Source organism: Arthrobotrys flagrans (assembly GCF_004000055.1).
Source record: "Arthrobotrys flagrans strain CBS H-5679 chromosome Unknown unitig_9, whole genome shotgun sequence".
Lineage (NCBI taxonomy): Eukaryota > Fungi > Ascomycota > Orbiliomycetes > Orbiliales > Orbiliaceae > Arthrobotrys > Arthrobotrys flagrans.
In genome coordinates, this window is record NW_027137551.1 from 1,532,194 (window position 1) to 1,554,952 (window position 22,759).

Sequence of the window (22,759 nt, forward strand, 5' to 3'; positions counted from 1 at the left end):
AGATATCAATATTCTGCGCAATCGTCGATGTTAATTTTTAGCAACAGTTATCTTCACCTGCTCAATCGCTTAGACTGGTGAGCGGTACCTGGCAGAATGAATATTCGTGGGATGTTTTCTGACCAATCATGTGCATAACCTTCGGGTAAGGCGTTTCATATTAGGGGTTTGTGGAGACAAGGTCTCCGTGCTTCGTATTGGTTGGCTTTCCTGTCCAACGCTGAACATCTGCTCCCCCTAATCGAGGCTCAAACTATTTTTTCCATTTGCTGGAGCCAGGCGCTCTCCACCGTTGGAAATTGCGTCTGTGACGACTTTTTGCAGTGGTAAATTACCACTCACAAAAGAGGTTTTGACAGCTTTAAGACTTTTTGGGCGACAAAATATTCGAGAATCATAAAGAGATTGAGTGATCTTCAACTCTCCACTCGATGGCATTCTTGGCTCAGCTATTTGCCTTGCCAACCAAAGCGGTCCACTTGATCACTATTCTAAAATTATCCCCTAAAGAATATTAAGGAGGAAATTTGCTCACAGAGGAAACAAGACTGCAGCGAGGCGATGGTACACCTTGGGCGGAATACACGGAAAAGGAATTTACTTAAAGAGTCCAAAGTAGTTGGGGACCGGGGATACCCAAGTTTCGGCACTATAGCCCAATTGTTTTCCGTGTACTTCCAAGCCCTTGAAAACTCAGGCGACTATGGAGTACTTTTATTCGAAAGGTGAGTGTTTTTAGAGAGAGAGAGAGTCGAAATCTACAGACAAGCTTTATTTTCTTGGCGGTGATAGAGGCTTGAGAGGAATTCAAATCACTTCGCATGAGTGATAATAAGATTGAGATCATATTATTGCTATCGATACCAATGTACCCCTTACATCGATGTCTACTCGCAGCGCAATCCGTTAAGCATTATATTTCGTAACTAATTCGACAGCTCGACGACAATACGTTTGTCCGTATTTCAACAGACAAAGAAAAAGTTGTTGTCGGGAATGGGCGACAAACCCACTTTAAAATACCCGGCCCTTTGACCCCTTTCCAATCTGTGTTACAGAAGCCAGCGTCATGGCGCATCCAGCCACTTGTTTAAGCTTTGCCGTCTGTCCCTTGCTCATTTCTTTCAAAATCTGGGGATGGCGCCCACCTTTCCGATTAAGTTTGCAAATTTCGGAGTTGTCCTCAAGGCTGAAGATTTTCAATACCCGAGGCTCCGGTGAAATTAAATATGCTAGCGAAGAGCATCTGGCGATCCTATATTCGATGGCCAGGATATGCCGACAGAAGACGAATCCGAACGGCTAGCACCGACGAAACAATTGAGCCCCGATGCCGGCCCAGACTGGAAGGTGCCCCATGGAAGGTTACAACACAGAACTGTGATACATAGTATTGCAAAATCCCACCTTCGTCTAGTCTCATTGTTTTCGTCTTGTCTCGTGTCTCTTGACGCAACACGAATTTTACCTTTCGTCTAAATTTTAGACAGTGTCCATGTGTCGACCGAGACATGCATGCAGCTAGAGCTAGGGTTGGGAAACTAGGCCGGAGACGTGGCGGAATATATTATAGAAATCGGATTTCTCGCCATCGACTCAAAAATAATAATCAACGCGATATGTTAGATGCAATATTAGCATGCACTAAACTGGACTTCGTCATGTTAACACATATTTGGTTCGCCGGTGAGACTTTGTGGAGATTGGTGCTGCAAGATCAGTATACTTGGAATTTACAACAACCGGAATGCAATCAAGACCAACGTTGGGTAGATGAGAACCAACGATACATATACCAAACGCCTCGAAACACGCCTTAGTTTGTAGCGATAGTTCCTAGATCGTGGTCTGGAGGGTACTGTTAGTAATGTGGAATAGAAGACGTACGTATACGAAATAGTAATACCCACCGCACTTTGTAGGACTGAGAAAAATAAAGCCGTGCACTAGGTGCTGCCATCCTGGCTCAGCATTCAACCAGCATCACACAGGTTACCCACACTAGATCTTTAAATTGAAGCCAGCGCTGCCTTATCAGCTTACCCAAACATTTGCCTGAGTCCACGAACGGGCAGTATACTTGTAGAAATATGGTATTACTATTCAGTTTAGAAAACTTTCTCTATTAGTAGCTAAGTTATAGGGGAACATGAGGATGCATGCATTCTGACAGCCTGAGAAGAAAAAAAATACCCAAGATATATGGTATATCGACTATTATGAATTTATAAAACGGCCGAGAGATATTATCAATTATCAACTCGCAATCGATCTAGAAACAATTTCGATCCACAGTCTCGCCATTTTGTGACATTAGGATCATTAATTTAATCAAACCAAAACCATTTCTCAGAAAATCAACGGCCGCGTGTTCAAGAGTGGTATACGATGTAGAAATGCAGTACTAATTCAGTTTGTTATGCCAAAGACCGAGAAGGGCGAGAAAACTTGCTAAAGTCTGTGTAAAAGAAATTGCAACAAGAGCGAAGTTAGGGAGAAGAGACTGGAAGAATCAAATTGACCAAGGATTATGAGTATTTAGGGAAGTATCGTAAAGATAAAGCAGGACAACGCTAAGAGCTAATAAAGAAGTCCAAATTATCGAAGAAGTTTCTAAACAAAGTACGTCTTTAATGCATACTTTGAATAGGAGGGTTTCAGATAGGCCTACGGCCACACGTGCAACTAGCCGTGCCCCCCTCCCTAGCAGCATTTGCACTGCCGCGACGGATCTCCTTGTGACTTTTAACCTCACCGCTCAAAGCGCAGGTCCAGCAAATGACAAAGTAGATACCACCGCAAATACAAGACAGCCATTCACCACACGCGGCACAGTTAGACTGCTCGGATTCGCCTTCGTTTCCTTTCGTGGTAGCATGAGCCCCATTCTTGGTATGAACGGAGCACTTGTCGCCGTCTGACTTCGCGTTCATAGCGGGAACTGGCAGTCGGGGGGAGTTTCTAAGAATCCCGGCAGGCGGGGGAGGGACTGTAATAGGCTTCTGCGACATTGTGGGTGTTTCGGTACAATATCCGCCGCTGGCCACAAGAATGGTTTGTTGTTTGACGAGTCCTAGCTGCAATGAGGTTGAAATCAAGAACCGATGAATTGAGAACGCCCGATTTGAACGATGCCGAGCTCTACAGAGTAGTTAGTAAAATGCCAATTTTAATACAAAAGTACAATCAATATTCCCATTATATTGTTTTTCTTTTAACCTACCGGAGGGTAATGAATATCGCGGGTTTGAAATACCTTGACCGTTTGTTCGATGTTCGATGTTCTGTGTTCTGCGCGACTGTGTTGGTGTTGTTGCAACAGCTGCACCCTCTTCGTGATTCGATTACGTACTCGAAATCCTTGGGGTAATGACAGGAGATGTTCCGACCACTTGGGAAGGGATTTCCCTATGACCTGGACCAGACGTCGATTTTGATTTTCTTCGGCTTGGGTTAAGGAGGCTTCTTCAGTTGGAAATTGCAGAAAGGGATATCTGCTTGAGGCATTCGATTTTCGAGGTAGAGTAAAGCTAAGAGTAGAGAATCGCGATCGGACCGATGGTATGATGAAGGAGCTGCGGTGTTGGTTTAGGACTTTTCTTTCTTGCTTGAAGTCGGAGATCAACGAAAATATGTTTTCCTAGGCTGTAGTAAGCTGCGAAATTTGGACACTGAAGTAATGTTGGATCTGGTTATAATTATGGGGTGCAGTGAAAACCTGGGGAAGCTAGTCCTTGCTTGGTGGGCTTCGGGGAATATTTATAGGAACCCAGGTCACACACTACATGTACGAACCAAACTTACAAACCAAATTTCAAAGGAATGGGAAGGATATTATTGCAAGCCCTGCTTACTATCCGCTTGGAGACGCTCACTTCATCTGATGAAAGATGCCTGCATGTGCACAGCATGAGCATAGAAGCTCTTTCCTATGCGCTTTTTAGGAAACTAGTTGCTCTTCTTTAGAAGCTCTCGACAATGTGCACCCCCACAATGACTAAAGAAGCTGGTGTTTTAAAGACCACTCCCCAGATCATTTTTTTCTCGTCCGAAGAGCTCAGCGGGTGCCTTCAACAGGTTTCAGTTTATTTCTCTTCATTTCAATCTCAGGTGATAGGCAGAAAGGTTCCTTCCGTGGAAAGAATATTCCCCTCACAACAAGTAGGATTGTCTGCATGAGGCTTTACCTGAAGATGGACCGAATTCGAAAACCTTTCTTCGCCTTCGCATTGGAAATTCCGGTGCCAAGTCATCAATGCTCGTGTGGGATGCAGGCGAAACGGAAGTCCCGCCTAACTAATGCTGCCGAACGGCACCTGGCCGCTCGAATCGACGAATCCTGGCAACCGGCAACCTTGCTTGAAGCGTTTGCGGGGTGCCGAAACGAACCGAACCCCCTTGAAGTCAAAAATACCGCCCCCACATTCCCCAAAATCTCAAAAACTTTTCGAATTTGGGGTAGGAAAATTATGCATCGGATGTGGGATGAGGGAGGTGCATATGCATGGAGTCGCGGTTTAAAGGTCACGAGGGCGGGCCGCGGATGGTGCTAGCCATTCGGCGGTGATGTGTCGCAACGCGACTGGTGTTGGACGCTCGTTTCACTAGGTTCTTGTGAACACATGGATAAGTCTTCGAGTAACTTCTCAATGTTTGTGGGTCGAGCACGGACATGTTAAGTGCTTTGGTCTACATGTCGAGACAAAACTTGATTCGATTTAGCAAATGATGTCCTACGATAGAGTTGCAGAGAGGGAATTTAACGATGGAATGTTAAATGCCTCAGAAACTTGAGTGTTTTTTGACGTTCAGGGTTGATCTTGAAACAAGATACCAAGATATTGCAATATTGGATCAAGGTTACGAAAGTCGTCCGAGATAGAAGCTAACTTGTCAGAACCAAAGGCATAGGAAAAGTTGATTGAGTTCAATGTTCGGGATCGAATAGCTTAATGGGTCGGTCGTTGCAGTTGGCCTCGAAGTTTTGTAAGCGGATGCCGACATGTCCCGGCCACAACCGGTGGCAACACAAAACCCCCTTCTTCTGTCGTTCCAATGTTACACAAGCTGGGATTCTCGGCTGGATTCGTTGAATTGGCCTCGGCAAGCTAACCGTCAAGAACGAGTCCGGTCCACGCTGAGACCACGCTACATGTATGCACTTTGGGTAGGCCACGCGCCTAAATGCACTTTGGGTGCCTTCTGGGTGAGAGAGGTCTTCGAGAACCCCGATAAAATCTCTTTTGCCGACTATTTATCCTCTTGTAGTAGTCATAGTCTGAGGCGTTACGAGGCTGTCTCGAGGCGGACAGTCCTTCTACGATTTCATATGATCATTATATCTCAACATAATTCTACTAACCATCAGCCTCAAGGTTACAGGTTTAATATAAGTAGAATACATCAAAATGCAAAATAGAAATGCCATGTGACCATTCAGATGATACTATTTGCAAAGACTAATTCGTCAGCTGTGACGAGCAACGAATTCTTTCTGCGAGATCCAGCTTAAGTTAATACCAGTACCAGCACAAGCTGAAGAGTCTGTTGACGAGACAAGGTACCGGTGGCTCAACACGCACGCAGGTCTCGGATGACTAATTCTAAGGTTTCTTGTTTGGGGATAGGTCTGACGTGGGATAGTGCCCTGTCGATATGTTGTGGTAAGGAATAGCGAAGTTCCATATATGTAGTTTTTAAAACTGCTGTTGTGGGATTCCGAAGGATCGAGTAGCTAACTAAAGGCGCGCAGCCACCCACTTTTACGTATTAACGTATTCAGATAACTCCTTCTCATCAGAGAGACACCGCGTCTTATGTTACGCAATCGCTCCGAACTGAAGTTGCCACAAACTTAAAATTGGTAGTGATATTATGAATAGTGCGCCAAGGGATATCACGATCACGATAGACGATATGAAACATCGTATTAAGCGACTCGGACATAGCGACGTACGTACACAGGATTTTATTCCTAGTAACTCGCTGTGGAGTTATGAATGATTGCTCAAACTAACTAAACGCAGCTTTGAAGGAGATCTCTTCCAAATTTAGATGGTAAACTAACTAGCAGATTTAGGGCTACCTAAATCATACAACGAATCCATGAGTATTCTGATATCTATTCCTAAATTGCCTAACTAGACTAAAATAACATGCTTAAAGTTGTCCCTACATACAAAAGAAATAGTGAATCTTAGCGAAAGTGAGAGAAAATAAAGTATAAAACCATCTCTGGCCAGTCAGGATTCTAGAACTCATACAGAATATCTTATCTATCAAGGAAAACTGCAAACTCAAAAATCGCGCTCAGTCTGGTTGGCTTAGATATGGAAGAAATGATACGAAGGAAGTCGAGAGAGATCTGATGACCTTTAGATATGTATACATTAGATATTTCTTTTAAGCCAAATGATGATGTCCGGGTGTTCCAGCGAGCCACTCTGTCCAGTTTTCCCGAATGAAGATGGTAATGACATTATCTCTACACCGGGTATGAGTTTGTCTCGTGGAGAGTTCGAGATTTAGAAATGCCTCGAGATCCTGGAGCGACACAATCTTGACATTATACTCATGTATGATAATATGATTATCTGTAAAACTGACTGGCGGGTCGAACATGGCATCCAGCCAATACCGGAAGTCTCCTGCACTAAAGTTCCCGATCGCGAAATTGAAGTCCACTTGGCGGTTTATGGCAAACTCGATATCGCGTGAAACGGAAAGTGTTACGGTAGGTCTATTGTCTTGTACATATCCGTAACCTTGCGCCCCACTCTGGATAGTGGGTTGTGGCGAGGGTTGAGAGCTAGAGAGCGGTTGTGGGGATGAGGATGGAAGTTGGTCATATATCTGAGCACGATTAAGGAAATCTTCGTATCTACCCCAGCTGCGTTCGTGGTATATCGATTCCATTTCCTGGAGCTCTTTGGCTCTTCGTGAGACAAGATGTTTTTCGAGGTCGCGAAGGAACTTCGTAATTGGTTCCCCGAGACTCAGAGACTGTAGGGTAGATATAGTCTCAGCGTAGTCGAAGTCTGTATATCATCCATATGGTTAGAACTGTTCTTTTTCAGCTTAAATGGCACATAAGAATCACTTACGTCCTTCCGGGATATGATGGTCCCAGTGCGGGAAGCAATACAGAAACAACGTAGGCCAGTCTCTGGACCTGATGGCGCCATCTGGAGTGCTCCCTCCAAAATGAACTCTCCCCAAATGTTCCCTTTCTGGTATGTTAACTACTATGTTCGAATGCGATCTAGGCCTACAGGACATATTTACCTAAGACCTGGCATGTCTTTTCTGTGGATTAAGAGACAGGTTAAATATTTCTCAGGGTCCCCTTTAGCAAATGGACATGCTAACATCCCTAAGAAAGGACTTTGATCCTTTGACTTCTTTGATTTTCCTTTCTTCGCGGTGGGGAAAGCTCTTTCCTTAACGCGCTCACTGACAGGCTGGCGTTTTTGGATATCAGGAACTCCTGTAGGCACATTCAAAGCCTCCGAGCCTTCCGATAACTCTTCCATTTTGATCAATCCAGCTTCAACCGCCTTACAGATATTCTTTGCAACATTTCTCGCGAATCGTGTGGAAATGCTCGACTTTCTCCTTCGAGTAGGTGAAATAGGTTCGCCGTTGTTCTCAGTAGCTTTACTAACTTGCGCTGTGTTAATTGTTTGCTTTCTTGCTTTTTGAAGAAGTTTGTGAATGGTAGTCTGTTCGTCGTCCGCTGAGTTGAAGTCGGAAAGTTCAAACTCACTTGGAGTGGAGGTCAAAGAAGCAAGAGATAGTCGTGATTCTCTACCAGAGGCTGGCGTGTCAATCCTAAGGTGCGGAACCGGTGAGAGTGATCCAGTAGAATATCGGTGAACGTTACCGGGAAGTCTTTGCTCGCTGAGACTCGAATTCCTACTTCTTTTAGTGCGTGCTACGCCGCATGCAAGAAGATGGACATCCAGTTCCTTACGGCCTTCGAATCCATCACCACACATCCTACAGTTATAATTGTAGTTTGTTGGATGGGTATGTCGGCCTTTATGAGCAGTGGTGAAATGAGTAAAAAGTCCGGCTTGTTCGATGAAAGCAGCTTGGCAGCAACAGCATTCAAAAGTCTCTATAGGCTCCCTCATGACTTTAATCGACGAATTATGTAAAACAAGTCTGGAAGGCTCCGAAGTCGAAAGCACCATTGCGGCCGACCCTGGCAAACTCTGAGATGTGTGAGTTGGTGGAGTAAGAGGTGTTTGGTTTACACTTCTCGGGACATATGTAGTTGGAGAAGTAAACAGTTTTGGCGGACTGCCTCTGGTGATGAGGGGGTGTCTTGTGGGTAGATTTCGTCGACTGCCTACTAGCGCAGCCCCCTCAAAGCGAAACGCTTGATCCTGTTCGTCTTGTTCCATTGGACTTCCTTGTGTAGGACTAAGTGAATCGTTCATTTTAAGTTTCCGTAGGACTCGAATTTCTTCGGGTAAACCTCCTGATAGCGCCGAAGGATTTACAACAAGCCCATCGGTTTCCATAACCTGGGTTGGCCAAGATGGCAGTGGCATCCCTCGATGGACAACTTGGGGAGAGGAATTCATCCATCGGCTGCCCGCGAAATGCTTGTTTCCTGGCCTAATTCAAGTTAGCTAGCTGTTAAGTTTGTTTTCGTCATAATTACTAAGAAAAAGAGATACTCACGGAGAAAGAGTAACGTCAGGCACGCCAGTGCTTGAGTGATCCATAGTAGTTGGGGAATTAGTTTTTATATGTACTTGCGGTGTCCTTGGGCGACTTGTGTCAACCGTAACGCCTTCTCGAGGGTCGAACATGGCCCTAGAGTCTTGATCATGATCGGACAGACTTGACATATTTGTAAATGAAGGATAGAAGAATGTAGTAGAGTGTTTGTAGTACTTTATGAATAGGAGATATAGTACTTGGAAACAAGGCAGGGGTTACTAAAATAGCCGGATATAAAATAGAAATAGTAATAGAAGGAAACAGGAATCAAAGCGGTCTATAACCTTGGGTGGATAGAAAGTTCTAGGTGTAACTGAAGCGCTATGTTGCTTTTCAAATATACGAAGCTAATGGTTGGTGGGCCTTGCTCGAGGGAGGGTCAAGAAATGCAGGGGTTGTAAAGGTACTTGATAATAGATGCTGCTGCTAAAAAGTAAGCGATTCAAAAACGAAATATTTTAACAGCTTGAAAAAAAAGTTAGGAGATGGAATCGGTGGACAATAGCCGATGTCTTAATTGCTTGAAACGTTATTGATATGGGTCTGTGGAAACGTGAGCAGTATTTGAGGCCAGACGCCGGGCCATTTATCTACGTTTGCTCCCTGACTGGGATCCTGTCGCCGTCACAGAATTAAATCCGACATGGCGGCCCTTTTTTTTGTCCTGGGGAAGAATCGGGGCACACTGACGTCTTGGTTTGGCATTGTTCGGGCACAAAGTAGTATAACTGAAGATAGTATATCTGTGTACCCGAAAAAATCAAGATGTAGAAAACTGTCCTTGCCGCTTTTGATGCTTGTCAACCGGGGAGTATAGAATTCTAGAGTGAATAGTGGAATATTACTAACAGCCATCGTTCGGGGGCTCTGCAGAGTCATAGCTAGAGTACCACGGTTTAGCGTACCGCGGACGGGCTATTGTTCGGTTGCTGTCCCACGTAGGCATTTACGTACTGTCCATACATCGCTGCTAAAATCTATAGGATTTTTCCCTGCCGTATGAGCAACACATTTTCCAAGAGCGGACATGCAGGGCCTCTTTTGTTGACTGTATTTAACTGTGCTGCGACGATGTGGAGAGGATTTGAAGTTTTCTTTCGCCATAGAGTCGTTCGGAAGGCGAACGCAAGGCGTAGTCTCTTCTTCTCCTAGGATGTGGTAAGCAATCCGAGGTATGGTGGTAGTGGGCCAAGTGACCATTGGAGTCAACCGCCAGCTTAAGCTGGTGCTGATTGAGAAAGGCAGAATAATAAGCAATTCCAAAGCGCGCGCGGGCCGGTACCGCTGGACTGGGAACTGATACGTGTATAATTTAATTGATTTAGTATTTCGTCTGAAGATCTCCGTACCTGCATCCTTGAGTAGATTGTTTGTATCCTCAAAGGAAGAATGAGTTGGACCAACCCATGGGACTGAGAACTTCGGAGTCATTGGTTCGAATTCTCAGCGGGTTAAACCTGAGAACCGACATCATCAATAGCTTAGCAAGCGAGGTATCGTATGAAACGGTTGTTTTATTGGCACACAAGTGTTTGGCATATTGGGTCCCAAGTCTTTGCAGATTAAGAATAGTCACCACAGAATGTTCCAACGCGTTATTGTATGTGAATGCGTCTTCCCGAAACTGCGCTCTCACATGCAGGTGGCCAGAGGTTAAGGGCGTATACGCGAATGAGGTAAGCTAATTGGGTGGATTATTTTACTATCAAAGAAAAGAAATATCTACATCTGGTTGCTCTCAGTACCTATACTCCCTGGCAGAAGAAGTCTTTTGACCACCTCTTAGTCATTAACACGTGCGCATGCGTAAGAGTGACTAGATGGTTTTCATACTATCGTGCCTCGACTAGACTCCTGGGCTGAATCAAAGGAGAAGGATCCTCGAATATAGCCCGAGCATTCTGAATTTGACATTGATGTGTTTTCAGCCTTAATAGTCAGCCCGGGCCTATCGATTCGGGCAGTTTGTTGCAATTTTCAAGTTCGACCAGTCCGACGCGACTCTGCGCAAATGAAGCTCAATCCACGTTTTCAAGGCCGACTCTAGAAGAATTTCGCCCACCAGAATCCAACGGACAGTATGACATAAGTTGAGGCTGACAATGTATTTTGGGGCGTTGGTGTACCAAAGGAGTAAACTCTGGCTTTTACTATGCCATTCGCAGAGACCAAGGATTCTTCTGTTGGAGACTAGCGTGAATATGTGTTGGTGTAACCTTCCCTGATTAAGGCACGGGCCAAGACTCCTCAGAACCCAAACTCAGATGTTCATCTGGATACGAGGGATCATGATGGACGCCAATATTAACCTAGACAAGGTGTAACGAGTCGCTTGACGAAAGTTTTCACGGAAAAACCGATCTATAGGTCTTCGGACTCGGTTGTGGTTAACATGGTTATGGAACTTATAGCTTATAATTTGGGTCGAAGCTCAAGGATGAAACCGCGTATTGAGCAAACCATGCATGCAGATATGAACAGCCAACCGATTCGAAATCAGATCCTTACGTATACATATACGGGATCAATAAACTATCGCGATATCTGATGTCGCTGGAGAAATATAGCTCAACCGTTGTGTCAGACCCCAGAGCGTTTCCGCGAAACAGTAAACTTAAGATCCTTTCTTTTGAATTCAGCTCAGAAGAACTTATCCTCCGAACTTTCGACGTCGGTAACCCCGTGGTAGTCTTACACCGCGACCTCGGCTGACCCTAGGCTAGCTGTGACAAAAGTGCACGTCGAGATAGTTGCGACATTGCAGAGAACAGTCAACCGGGTGATCCGTCGCCCGTGGCCGCATGGTGGGAACATTCAACTGCATGCCAAGATTTTTTATCAGCACCATACATCGTTCAGCCAAGCAGTTTATGAGGGTATATTAAACTTGAGAAATATCAGATATTGTCGAGATTTCTGCAACTTCACAATTTCGGAGTAGACTTCGATGCTCGGGTTCAAATCTTATAGCTTACCCTTCAAACCCTGCTGCCAACCGCCATACATTTTAACAGTAATGTAAGTGCTAGCTAGTTTGTGCAGCAAAACGACGTCGTTGCGACTATTTCTGCAACATGCAGTTGGTATCGTATCATTTTGCAATTTTGAAAGACCTAGATCCTCCACTGCCACACTGATAGGGAACAAAACCGCAAAGTGTGGGGTTGGCTAGAGTTTTGAGCGAGTGAAGGTGCATACAATGGATTAGATATCGGTATTTCGCAGTCAAGAGATATGCCCGTACTTCGGCCGGTGACATTGCATTGTGGGTACCTGTTGCAAGTTGGGGCTTGCGGGATATTGATTCTAAAAGACATACCAACTGATACTTACCTTATTGGGCATTATGGATCAGGAAATCGAGTTTTCTACGTGAATCAGGGTTGTTTCGGTAGTATTTCGGCTGGAATTGTGCTACAGAAGAATACGTGGATGTGCAATGACACGGGCGACTTTGCTGCGCCGAGAGTCTCGTACTCCGCAAACATTTAGTATCAACACAAACAAGTCGTAGACGCCTGCAACCGATTCCTCCTATATCAGAAAACCACTTATCCATGAATCTGGGATATCCTTGTTTCATTCAATCTATAAATGATATCTGACGGGGATTTGAGTGTTTTGATCGAGGGCTGTACCCGCGAAACGTCATCGTCTGGCCCTGAGTTGGCGCTTGTGCCGCACTTGTACCCGAGCGGCACAAAGATAAAACAATCATGATTTCTTATTACTGATTTATCCTGCATATCGCGGCCCATAAAATTTGGACAAAGACGAGGATTCGAGTGGCCTCAGAGCACTGCCATTTCACGGCAGAACTAAGCAATTGGCTCGCGATTCGGTACTCGTAACTGTCTAGAATTAATTAATCCTATTTGTTCAGCTCTATGCATCGCCCTTCGAGAACTCAAGAGGAAAAGAGTTGGTATTTGTAATTTTATAGCGGCGATGTGCCAACGGCCTAGTTTTAACGCCCTATTAGGCTTGACTCGTAAATTTGGGTAAGATTCGAGCTTATGAGCGTTTAGTCTGATTTTCAGGGTATTTTGATTTGTGAATCACATGCATGGACAATGGCTATTGTGCCGCTATCTCGACCGCGACCGCGGGGCTACGCTGCCTCTAAAGTGTCGTGCACTGACGGGTGTGAATAGGCCCATTCTGGGTACTGCTAGGTAGTTTGAGGCAAAGCTATTATCCATAATCGTGACCGTATACACGAGTACGCACATACACCAAAATATTGTCTTCTTTTAACTCGTTTCTAGATGTCATACCTTGGAACTTGTTGGTAACCATATTTTTCAATACCCAGGTATTAAAACTTAAAACCAAATTATTGGTCTTTTATGCCTTCCGCGGATCTGGTTCTGCTACGATATTGACCGCCTGGGGAAAACGCATCTCGTTGTACAATATGCCAGCAAAGTAGTTTAAAATGAAGACTGCTCTAGATTTTTACTTCATACCCCGCTATTCTAATAGCTGAACTCATAAAGGTACACGAAATTGGATATATCGATATCAGAAGCCAACTAATTGCAATGTACGTAGTAAATCGACCAAATCCAACGGCTCAACACTTCATTCAATTTAGTCTTGGTCCCCGAATTAGGCGCGCTCAATTATGTAACTATAGTTATGAAGCTGATCTTTCAGTTATATTGAGGAATCAAATCTTTGAGAAGATTCCTCTTGAGCCGGAGTCCAGGGCAGCCCATCTGAATCTCTACGCAGCCACCCGTCCGGAGCTAGACCGGTTGAGATGCCTAGTTACGATCTGCGCAGAACGTTGGGACCCCGATAGTAAAACTATCCTTTTGGGCTTCGAGGCCACTTGTTTCATGATCAACACCTCCTCACCTCGGCCTTCTCTAGTTTCCTATCAACACTTCAACTCCTGGCAGCGGCGACTTCCCGATTCCCGTCACAAAGTTTACCTGCCTAATCCTAGGCTCTTGAAAATATCTTTCCCCTAGGATCGGTAAAGATCTATGCCAACGTGAAACGAGCCCGCTGCTAAAATGGCCGTCTTTCGCCAATCCGCAGCCAGGCGACGTTGGTTGGGCACCTTCATTCTTACCGTGACTGGACTGCTGCCCACGATTGGGCATCTTTCGCAATTCTATCAATGGATGCACTCTTCACCACGTTGTACTTCGCGGTCTCTGTATTCATGAGTGTTTACTACTTCGCAATGGCCGATTACCTCGAAGAGCACGCTGTTGGAAAGGAACGTCTTTCGACAGTCATCGGGCTGTTAAAGGCTAAAGCTTGCGTTGTAAGGAAACCTTGTATCGACTAGATTCAGGCGATAGTAACGTTTGATAACGGATCCAACTCTTGCAGACTGGAGACAACTTTACTACTTCACAGAAGATATAGAACTTGGCGAAATTCCGGTTCGTGAGCGCAATGCGGATATGTGAGTTTGCATTTTAACTTTGGACTGATATACACTATAATACAGCCGATATTTTCACTATTCTTTCTCAGAAAAGCTTTTCACGAGGACTGAAAAAACGGCGTGTGTATGCTCGTATTACTTGACTTTAAAGAAGCCTGGGCTTGGTGGTCTTAATTTACAATCCAACTGAACTATGTCCAATCCAAAAAATGCTCACCATAAACAATCTGAAAATGCTATGATATTATCCAGCAGACTCCCCAATTAAACCAAAGAATCCAAAAAAAAACTTCCTGTACATGCTTACAAAGACTACCTCATTCCCAATGGGTATCTTACGGTACGTTGATATGCTATCCGTCTACAAATCCGCCTCATCTTCATCAGGCAACAATCGAGTCCTTTCATTGACGTTCGCATGCCTTGTCCTTCCTCCCCAAGAGTTATCGGCCTCGTGAATATATGAATCATCCTCATCTTCATGGTCCGCAAATAGAGCGGCATCGGCTTCTTCTTGCTTTTTTCTCCTCTCGAATATTATGGCCATAACAAGCAAACTTCCTTGTAGTACTCCTGTCACACAGTATACTAGCCAGCTGCTCCAATCAGTTCCTTCCCTTGTGGCCAAAGATATCGCCCAGACGAATGACCCAGGAGTTTGAATGCACATCATTGGGATGCTTAAGCTTCCAACTGCTTTTAATTTATAAGTTGTGAAGATCTGGGGTATATACTGAATGCTGGCAAGTACGGTGGATTGAATTCCAAGGAAGGAGGTCCAATTTAGTATTGCCGGAGAGGCCGTTCTATAAAGGTAGACGGATACCGCAAGGATAATTATAAGGTGAATAAACGATAGCAATGAGATTGTTATTGCGGTGGTAGCACTGGGGTTTTTGTGATGGTGAGAGTCTGTCGACATATTATCCGAGGTTGGCAGCACTGGCGTCGCAAAGGGGAAGTAAATTAGGAATAAAAGGAGTCTATAGGAGATATAACGTTAGTGAACACTCCTGAAAGCATATAATCACATACAAGGCGCGATATTACATGATCATGAAGCAAGACCATTGTGTCGTAACCTGTAATATACCCAACATGCCTGCGAAACACTGGAAGGGGCCCAGATCAGTCGCGCAGCATCCGACCACACCCCATCCTAACAGCCAGATATTTGCTAATGCGCATGTTCCGGAGGTCACTCCAAGTAGTAAAAAGAGCGGCGATATCCCTTCGGAGGTTCGACGTGTTATAATACGATGGTGCTGGGGTAGGTATGATACCAGGATCCCAAGCAGGAGGCCGACGGAGATGGTAAGGTTGGAGAATGAAGGGTTAGTGAGTAATGGCGTCGAGCAGTCCGTAGACGGCATTTGCGAGAGAGGCGATATTGAGAGCACCATTTTGGATTATCGCAGACAACAGTGATGCCCTTGTTTGGTTGTTTTTCTTGTGATCGCGGAATGGTCCGAGGAAGTGGACCAAGGAGGTTTCGGTGCTGCGTCGCGAACTGGAGCCAAATCACATCCTCTTGCGTTAGTGCCAAGACTGCTCTAATCACAACACATAAGCAGAATACCACAGCCTTCTCCAACCCCCTTGACGCCTCCTAGCTGTCTAAGCTCCTGGGCCTAGAATACTTTGTTTCTCTTGCATAATACTAGTTGAACTATTAATGCTGACATCTAAAGAATTCTCATAGTATATTTACGAGAAGCGGACATCGAATATGTATATATCAGGACCATCGTCCGCCGCCAATTTGCTCGTGGATAGGGCGAGCTGAGTGTGATAGCTTTTAACAGCAGTTTCTGACCTTTCAATTCATAAATTAACTATAAAATGGGTTACCTGGACTATCTCACCTCTGAGCTCCAAAGGGAGATAGGCATAGTCTTTAAGTGTCTGTCTAACTTGTAGAATTGTTTACGAAGTGGCTACGACAGTATTTTACGAAACTGTCAAGATAAAGTCATTTCGGGCGAATATACTCAATTCGAGGAAGAGATTGCAGGAGAGAAGTATCAGCGGAATTATCGGCAATTCATCCCCGAAAGTCATCAAGAAAAACAACCACGTAACAAATCGTTCGCATGTATAAGAAATTCAAGGGTGATACTGTGCGAACCAGTAAGTGGTGGCCAGTAGTCGACTTTAATAGTACGAACTAGTGTTTTGCCTTTTGACTCGGAGCTTCAACGTTTGGCAACTCGTCTGATGAGAAGACGCCAGACCACCTTAGACTTGCTCTCTAGGATAGGAAACATTCTTGAAAAGAACCAATTTCGCACCCTATTGTAAGCGGAACTTGTAGGCTATGTATATATCTTGTAATGACGAATCGATTCACAATATACTCCCAGCATCCTCCATCGAGAACCACTACAACATTCCTTTGAATCCCTATTTCAGATATAGCACAATTTACATGCCCTAGGATTTATAGTGTCCGAGTATCACCTGATCGATCAATATTTCGTTCCCTACCTTCTCCAGCAACCTAAGCTCACCACCCTTAGTCTTCAGTGTGAGGACATTTGAGAGGATGTAGATCTTAGTTCCTTAGTATCTTTGTTCGTTTGTCTTTCAGACACTTTGGTCAGGGAAATTCAATAGCGAATATTAATGGAAAGGTCACCGCAGCAATATTCAACATGAGGAGACTAGAGCAGCTTTTCTAGATGCCACATCAACTAAAGCTAGACACCGAAGACCTGACGGCCCCAAACAAAGATCCTGGGTAGGATATAGGGTAGTTACAATTGTATGTAGGATATGAGAACAATCCGTTCATCGATGGCCCCTTTGAATTCAGCTCTATTCGTGGGATTAGTAGATATTCCTTTAAGTGTAGTCGTCCTGGTGATATGAAATCCAGCGCCGAAATCGATTCTAGAAGAGTACCCAAGGGTAGGCGGGGATAGTATAGTATAAATCTGAGACTTCTAAACCTCCTTAATGTTCGTGAGATAATCAACGTTCCTTGAGTAGATCCATTTAAGAATAAAATCTTCCTAGAACTCCACAACATGATAAGTCCAGAACAAATCGCGGCGATTGAGCCATGGAGACGGGTAATAGCGCACCTCTATACTCGTCCTCAAAGGAAGAACTTTACTTGCGTACTCGGCCTGGCATTTTCCGCAGCTTATTTTTCGTCGACTGGATGTCCAAAAAACAATCCCGGCCACTGCAAGTAAAAAATCAACGTTCGCAGACACTTTTATTTTTCTTACGTAAACATCCACTGCGACTATGTACTCCCCCCGATCAGACTCAATTTCGAAGATAGTTTTAGTAGCAGTGCTGGATAAACGGCCGAGAACTGTAGGGCTTTGTTGAGGTGAATCGGGCTCTTTCCCATAACTAAGACAGATTCCAGTAATATGATATCCGTAGTGGTTATCTTGAATATAGCATTCCAGATATTTGCAATTCGCGAGGGGGGCGGTGGAAATAAAGTATCCTAGGTGATGTTTGTCGTTCAGTAGCATGTCCTTTGGACATGGCCCATCGATTGCTTCATTCCATAGGCGAAGTTGCGGGTTTGATGGACTTTTTCGCGCTATTGCTTCCGATTCAACAGTGGGCGGGTTCCTCCGCCATGAACTTATCGTACCAAGCGCTAGAAGTTGAAATAGTGGAATATTCGACAAAGACTTTTATTAGGCTTGAAGTTATTATCATGACAAAGTACACAAGGCAAGGGGATTCTCGGCATTACGTACCCCATTAAAACCTGCGAAAATGCCCACAATTTCTTTATCTTTGCTAGCATCTAAAGTACGGTTCTGGGGTGTATGAGGCAGGCCTGGAATTATAAAGCGAAAAGCCACGCCTCGGCTCGTGTGTACCTATATACACGTTCGAGGTTAGATGGTATCAAAGTATAAAGGTTGTAGTCCTGACCGGTATCACGGGTTGCGAGGTAACTTACGGATATTCCTACGGGCAAAGAGTCTTCTCCTCCAATAAAAAGCTCAAATGATATGATAGCCTCATCTTTCTCAATTGCTGCGTCAGTTGAAAATTCAGTCTTTGTACCCATCATCAAAGGCGCATCTCTGCCTTCGACAAAAACCCCTATCCCACAAATTTCTAGACGACTTCCTAGCCAACAGGTGAACCGAACGACATTTTGTTCCGCGAATACAATGTGCTCTAAAGATGCGGGCTCGTATCGCGCCCGTTCTATAATATAACTTAAATGACCACAAAATGAGCTGTGGTCTATTTCTATCCTGTATTTCGAGAATGTAGGGGGGATGGTTGGCGACCATGAGTACCGCTGAACAAACCATTCTCGTCGATCGAGATCTCCGCCGTTGATAAAATTCGGACTGTAAATGCACAGGCTCGTAATCTCTGAGAGCTAGAATTTAAGACCTTTATTAGCATAATGCGGTCAGAATATCGATATTTATACTTTCCGTGGATTCCTTACTCCGACTGTGACGGCGACTTTCGTAATTTCGATACCCTCTGACCTGGTCCTGAGCATCTTGCGGCTGACATACACGTCATCGAAGTTTTCGAATACATAGTCGACCCCCATCGGTACAACCAGAATACTGCGGATGCCGTATTTAGATGTCGCTACACACATTAATCGTGTCCCAGCAGTCGGCGTATGTAATTGAACATATTCTTCGTCTTGAGTGTTGATTAAGCCCAACCTTTCTTCTCCAGGGAGAAATCGGAATCCACTGGCGAATCTTAGTTTACCTGCACCGGTATATGAAACGAACATGCCTGTGGTTGTAAAACGCTCTATTTTTCCATCAGCTTGGACTTTCACTCCATCTGACACATTTATATCGATTGGCCGTTGTGGTAAACTTTGGCAAACCAGGGCTTGATCCCGATCAACATAATATTCAAATTGCCTAGCGGGGTTCTCTGGATCCAAGTCGTATATGTTGGCTTCGTCGCAATTTGCCGTATCACGTAACTTATGCACGAGATTCGCAAAGAGGTCCCATCTTCTTTTCAAATTTGCGGCGGTTCTGTGATTTTCGGATATTATTTTCTTTGTGAAAAGATATTTTGCCCGCCAGGTAGTCTCCGCGAGAGTTGTCATGAAGTGGGGCTGTACTAGGAAGCCTAGTTCCGCTCCGAGATTGAATTGTGATTTCCAAACAAAGTCGGGGACCTGCAATGTTTTAATCGATTTCATTTTACTAAGGGTTATAATATCGGTACCTGGTAGATAACAGAGCACTTTGTGCGTGAGCTCAAGAGGCAGAGGGAAAAGGTCCGGGATATTAATGTTGGCTCGTTCAGCCAGAATATCCTTGTGAATGGGAGGTTCTCGATAGTAAATATGAGGGGTAGCCACTTGAAGCTCCGAATATCCGATGTGATCAAGGCCATGGGGTTCAACATAGCTATAACTAGCACCAGGGCGAAATAGTCGATACGCAAGGGCTTCTTCAGGAAGAAGATGGTAGCCGTGAGGCCACACAAGATTGGCCCCATCATAAGGAGCCGCACTAAGGGCCCTATAAAGATAACACTGGTATAATGGAAGATCCGATTCTTTTACACCCAGCCTTACCGCGACTATTTTAAACAACCCCCAGCATTCGTTGTGCATTAGATAGCATGGCTTGCAGGGCATTCCTTCATCCGAGCATTGTTTTTCACGAGCTCTTCCTATTTGGTAGCTCGAATCGAGCGTAACCATCCCTGCGAGGGCGTTATCCCAAATTTCTAATTGCGGGTCAGCTATATTAAAAGCTGCCGCCGTGCCCTTCGAACCAACATATTCTGTTGTTATCCAGGCGGCTGGGCCTTCGTATGAGTGCCCGATTATTCTAGGATGAACTATTGGTTTTAAGATTAGTGCCGTTATTGTAATGGAACTGGTTGTAGATTTATAATCATAGATAAGGCCGATAATGATAGACTTACGAATACATAGCGGGCTTATTGGTCTATACCTGCTAGTTCGTAGGAATGCCCCGCATAGTACACATAAAACCTCCGAATTCATGTTCCACGTGTCTGATTTGTAGATTTATGGGTATGTATTTGCGTTTGTATACATAACGGTTGCCAATTCTGGAAGGAGATAAGGGGTAACTGTACTCGAATATCGGCCTACTATCGGCAAGAAATTTATATCAAGGCTTTTAATCACTTCCGTATGATTCCCGACCGGCACCGTTTCGGGGGATATTTGTTGTTCCCGGAACCAAAGATTATTCTGAGTAATTTCCCGGTGCTTCTCACTTGCCAGGATAACGATATAGCTCCGACGCCGGACAACACTCGAATTGTTTCTTACAAGATAAAAACATTCTCGATATGCCCCCCAAACCACTAATCTCATAGTCCGTTGATCGTAATCCTGCATCTCTGTGCTGAGCTGAGGTTTTCGTGCCTACTGCGCGGCCACCCATCCCTGCTTTGCCAGTGTATTCACAGTGCCATCCGCCATACCAAAATACGCGACCTCCGGTCTTCCCTTCCAGCCCCGAGTGCCTCCATAGAACAATCCATGCTCAACCACTCCGACAATGCCCTTTATCGCCTCGGCTAGGTCTTGAACCACATCTTCTCCTTCTGCTAAGGTGGGAAAGACCGCATCCAATAAGAAGTTGCCATTATCCGTAACACAAGGCCCCGCTTTCGCCTTTCCGCCAGGTCTTAGAACGACTTGCGTGGCCCCCAATGCGGTTAATTTCGCAGTAACATAAGGGTAAGATGAAGGTACAACTTCGATTGGAATCCCTGATGCCCAAGTGGTTGGTGTTAAAAGCGTCTTCGAAATCTTTCTGAAATCTGCAACCACAACGAATTTTTCCGCTTGTACGGCGACAATTTTTTCCTGGAATAAGCATGCCCCGCCGCCTTTAATGCAATTTAGTTGTCCATCAACCTCGTCTGCGCCGTCGAAGGCGACCGAAATGGTCTGCCCGGCTGGTAGAAGATCGATATCGAGGACCTGAAGGCCATACCGTAGTAGCAATTGTTTGGATTGAAAGCCTGTTGGGATGAATCTCGTGGATGAAATGAGAGATGGCTCAAGCTTTGCTATTGAGGCCACCACATGGACTATCGTGCTGCCAGACCCAATACCAATATATTTTGGTGGTGATTTAGGATAGTGTTCCTGAACGGCAGTTAAGGCTGCAAGCTGCTTGGCGGCAGCGACAAGCTCTTCTGATGTGGTAGCCATTGTCCGAAGATAGTTGCTGGAGGGGCTTGGATAACGATAGTGGGGCAGTCGTAATTGTGCCGCAAGCTGAGGTGTTTTGAATCTCGGAGGGTATCTGGTAGGCAGACGAGTAAGTATCTTCATGAAGCCATCCTTAAACAGCTCTAGCTACAATTCGGGTCGGGATTTTTTAGTAAGCCAATCGCAGCATCCAGGTTATCGACTGTGCAATGAAGTCATCATCAAGGGTTGAATTTAGCAGGCCGAAGTCGGAAAGAATCGAGCCTCCTCTGTTGTATTTTTCTTGAACAACGCAGTTATACAAAATTTAGAAAAGAAGATCTCACCTCGTGCGATCTCAAGTTTATGATACTGTCGACTGGTGAACGACTGCTTTTAGGAATTTTATTTACTTCTATATGTTGATTAGATTTTGATACAAGAAAAAATTGCGAAGTTTTGCAGCCCCCTTTTTAAGTTTTCAAGCTTCGGATTTTTCCGAGCCCATCCGAGATAGTTGTGCCCGTTGTTCATATCAAGTCTATATTAATCAGTTTGTCCCCATGTTGAGTAATCATACACTCAGCACAGTTTCGCAGCGGTGATCACTCTATTGGCTTTCGCCTTCCTCCATATGCATTTAGTCTCGCATAGTGCCTTGAATAATTAGGGATAACCGAATTAGTCAAATTTAGTATCCGTGAAATTTTTCAGTGTTGGAGGAGTATACGCGCTCCCTTTGTGACGTCTAGGTACGAGGCCAGACTATACTACTTGTTGGAATTTCTTCTGTGCCTATGAATCTCCAACCCATATAGCAGTCTCGTGGTTTTTGAGTTTTCCAGGGCCCCTTTCCGAAACAACCTCATCCATGCCTCTAATCCTATGTTCTTAACCTCGCAATCGTATTGTCCTACTATTTCCCTTCTCTCCCCGACCGGCGGTGTGCCTCCTTTTTCAACCGCTATCTCATCCATGACTCATATTTCCGATATCTATAGAGATCGGTACTCTCCATGTCTCCTCCAATATCAATCCCAGTTGCATTCCATGGTAGATAGCCTCGAATCAGGCTCACAGCTTGGCAGCTCATATTATCATACGTTCTGAATTCTCGCTCAACTTCAGTCTCCCCTCTGTCGTAAAAAATCGTGTAAAAGGAAGATTCCTCTAAAGCACGATCATCGAAAATTTGGCTCGGATTGGCTGTGCCTTCTAGCTCTCTGAATTCGCGCTCGGCTATCAGAGTTGCGATTTGATTACCAATGTATAGGAGCATGCGGGTAGGATCGCATTCTTTTTTGCGGACTATGTATTTATAGAGTTGTCAGCCAACTCTTGACTGTACTGCATTCGAAATCCAACATGGAGATTTTGGGGAATAGGGGAATAGGGCCCTAGGGAGGATGGGAGATTAACCAAAAAAATATGTAGGTGTGTAGTTCTCACCCGTCTGC

At 44.7% G+C, this 22,759-nt stretch overlaps 4 protein-coding genes and 1 further gene across 4 annotated transcripts; all 5 read right to left on the reverse strand.

Annotated features, from left to right (window-relative positions):
• Positions 1 to 2,657: 2,657 nt before the first annotated feature.
• DFL_005797 (uncharacterized protein) lies at positions 2,658 to 3,880 on the reverse strand (the record flags this gene model as incomplete). Its single annotated transcript, XM_067635109.1, has 5 exons — positions 2,658 to 3,141; positions 3,224 to 3,291; positions 3,353 to 3,408; positions 3,557 to 3,603; positions 3,876 to 3,880. The coding sequence occupies 5 exons, from the start codon at positions 3,878 to 3,880 to the stop codon at positions 2,658 to 2,660; spliced, it is 660 nt and encodes a 219-aa protein (XP_067489574.1).
• Positions 3,881 to 6,402: 2,522 nt separating this feature from the next.
• Positions 6,403 to 8,861, reverse strand: DFL_005798 (uncharacterized protein; the record flags this gene model as incomplete). Its single annotated transcript, XM_067635110.1, has 4 exons — positions 6,403 to 7,037; positions 7,104 to 7,225; positions 7,285 to 8,625; positions 8,692 to 8,861. 4 exons carry the CDS (start codon positions 8,859 to 8,861, stop codon positions 6,403 to 6,405), a joined length of 2,268 nt encoding a protein of 755 aa, XP_067489575.1.
• Positions 8,862 to 14,501: 5,640 nt separating this feature from the next.
• On the reverse strand, positions 14,502 to 15,543 carry DFL_005799 (uncharacterized protein; the record flags this gene model as incomplete). The annotated part of the gene is made up of 2 exons (XM_067635111.1): positions 14,502 to 15,123; positions 15,191 to 15,543. 2 exons carry the CDS (start codon positions 15,541 to 15,543, stop codon positions 14,502 to 14,504), a joined length of 975 nt encoding a protein of 324 aa, XP_067489576.1.
• A 1,542-nt stretch (positions 15,544 to 17,085) lies between these two features.
• On the reverse strand, positions 17,086 to 20,135 carry DFL_005800.
• A 390-nt stretch (positions 20,136 to 20,525) lies between these two features.
• DFL_005801 (uncharacterized protein) lies at positions 20,526 to 21,323 on the reverse strand (the record flags this gene model as incomplete). The annotated part of the gene is made up of 1 exon (XM_067635115.1): positions 20,526 to 21,323. The coding sequence occupies one exon, from the start codon at positions 21,321 to 21,323 to the stop codon at positions 20,526 to 20,528; it is 798 nt and encodes a 265-aa protein (XP_067489577.1).
• Positions 21,324 to 22,759: the final 1,436 nt, after the last annotated feature.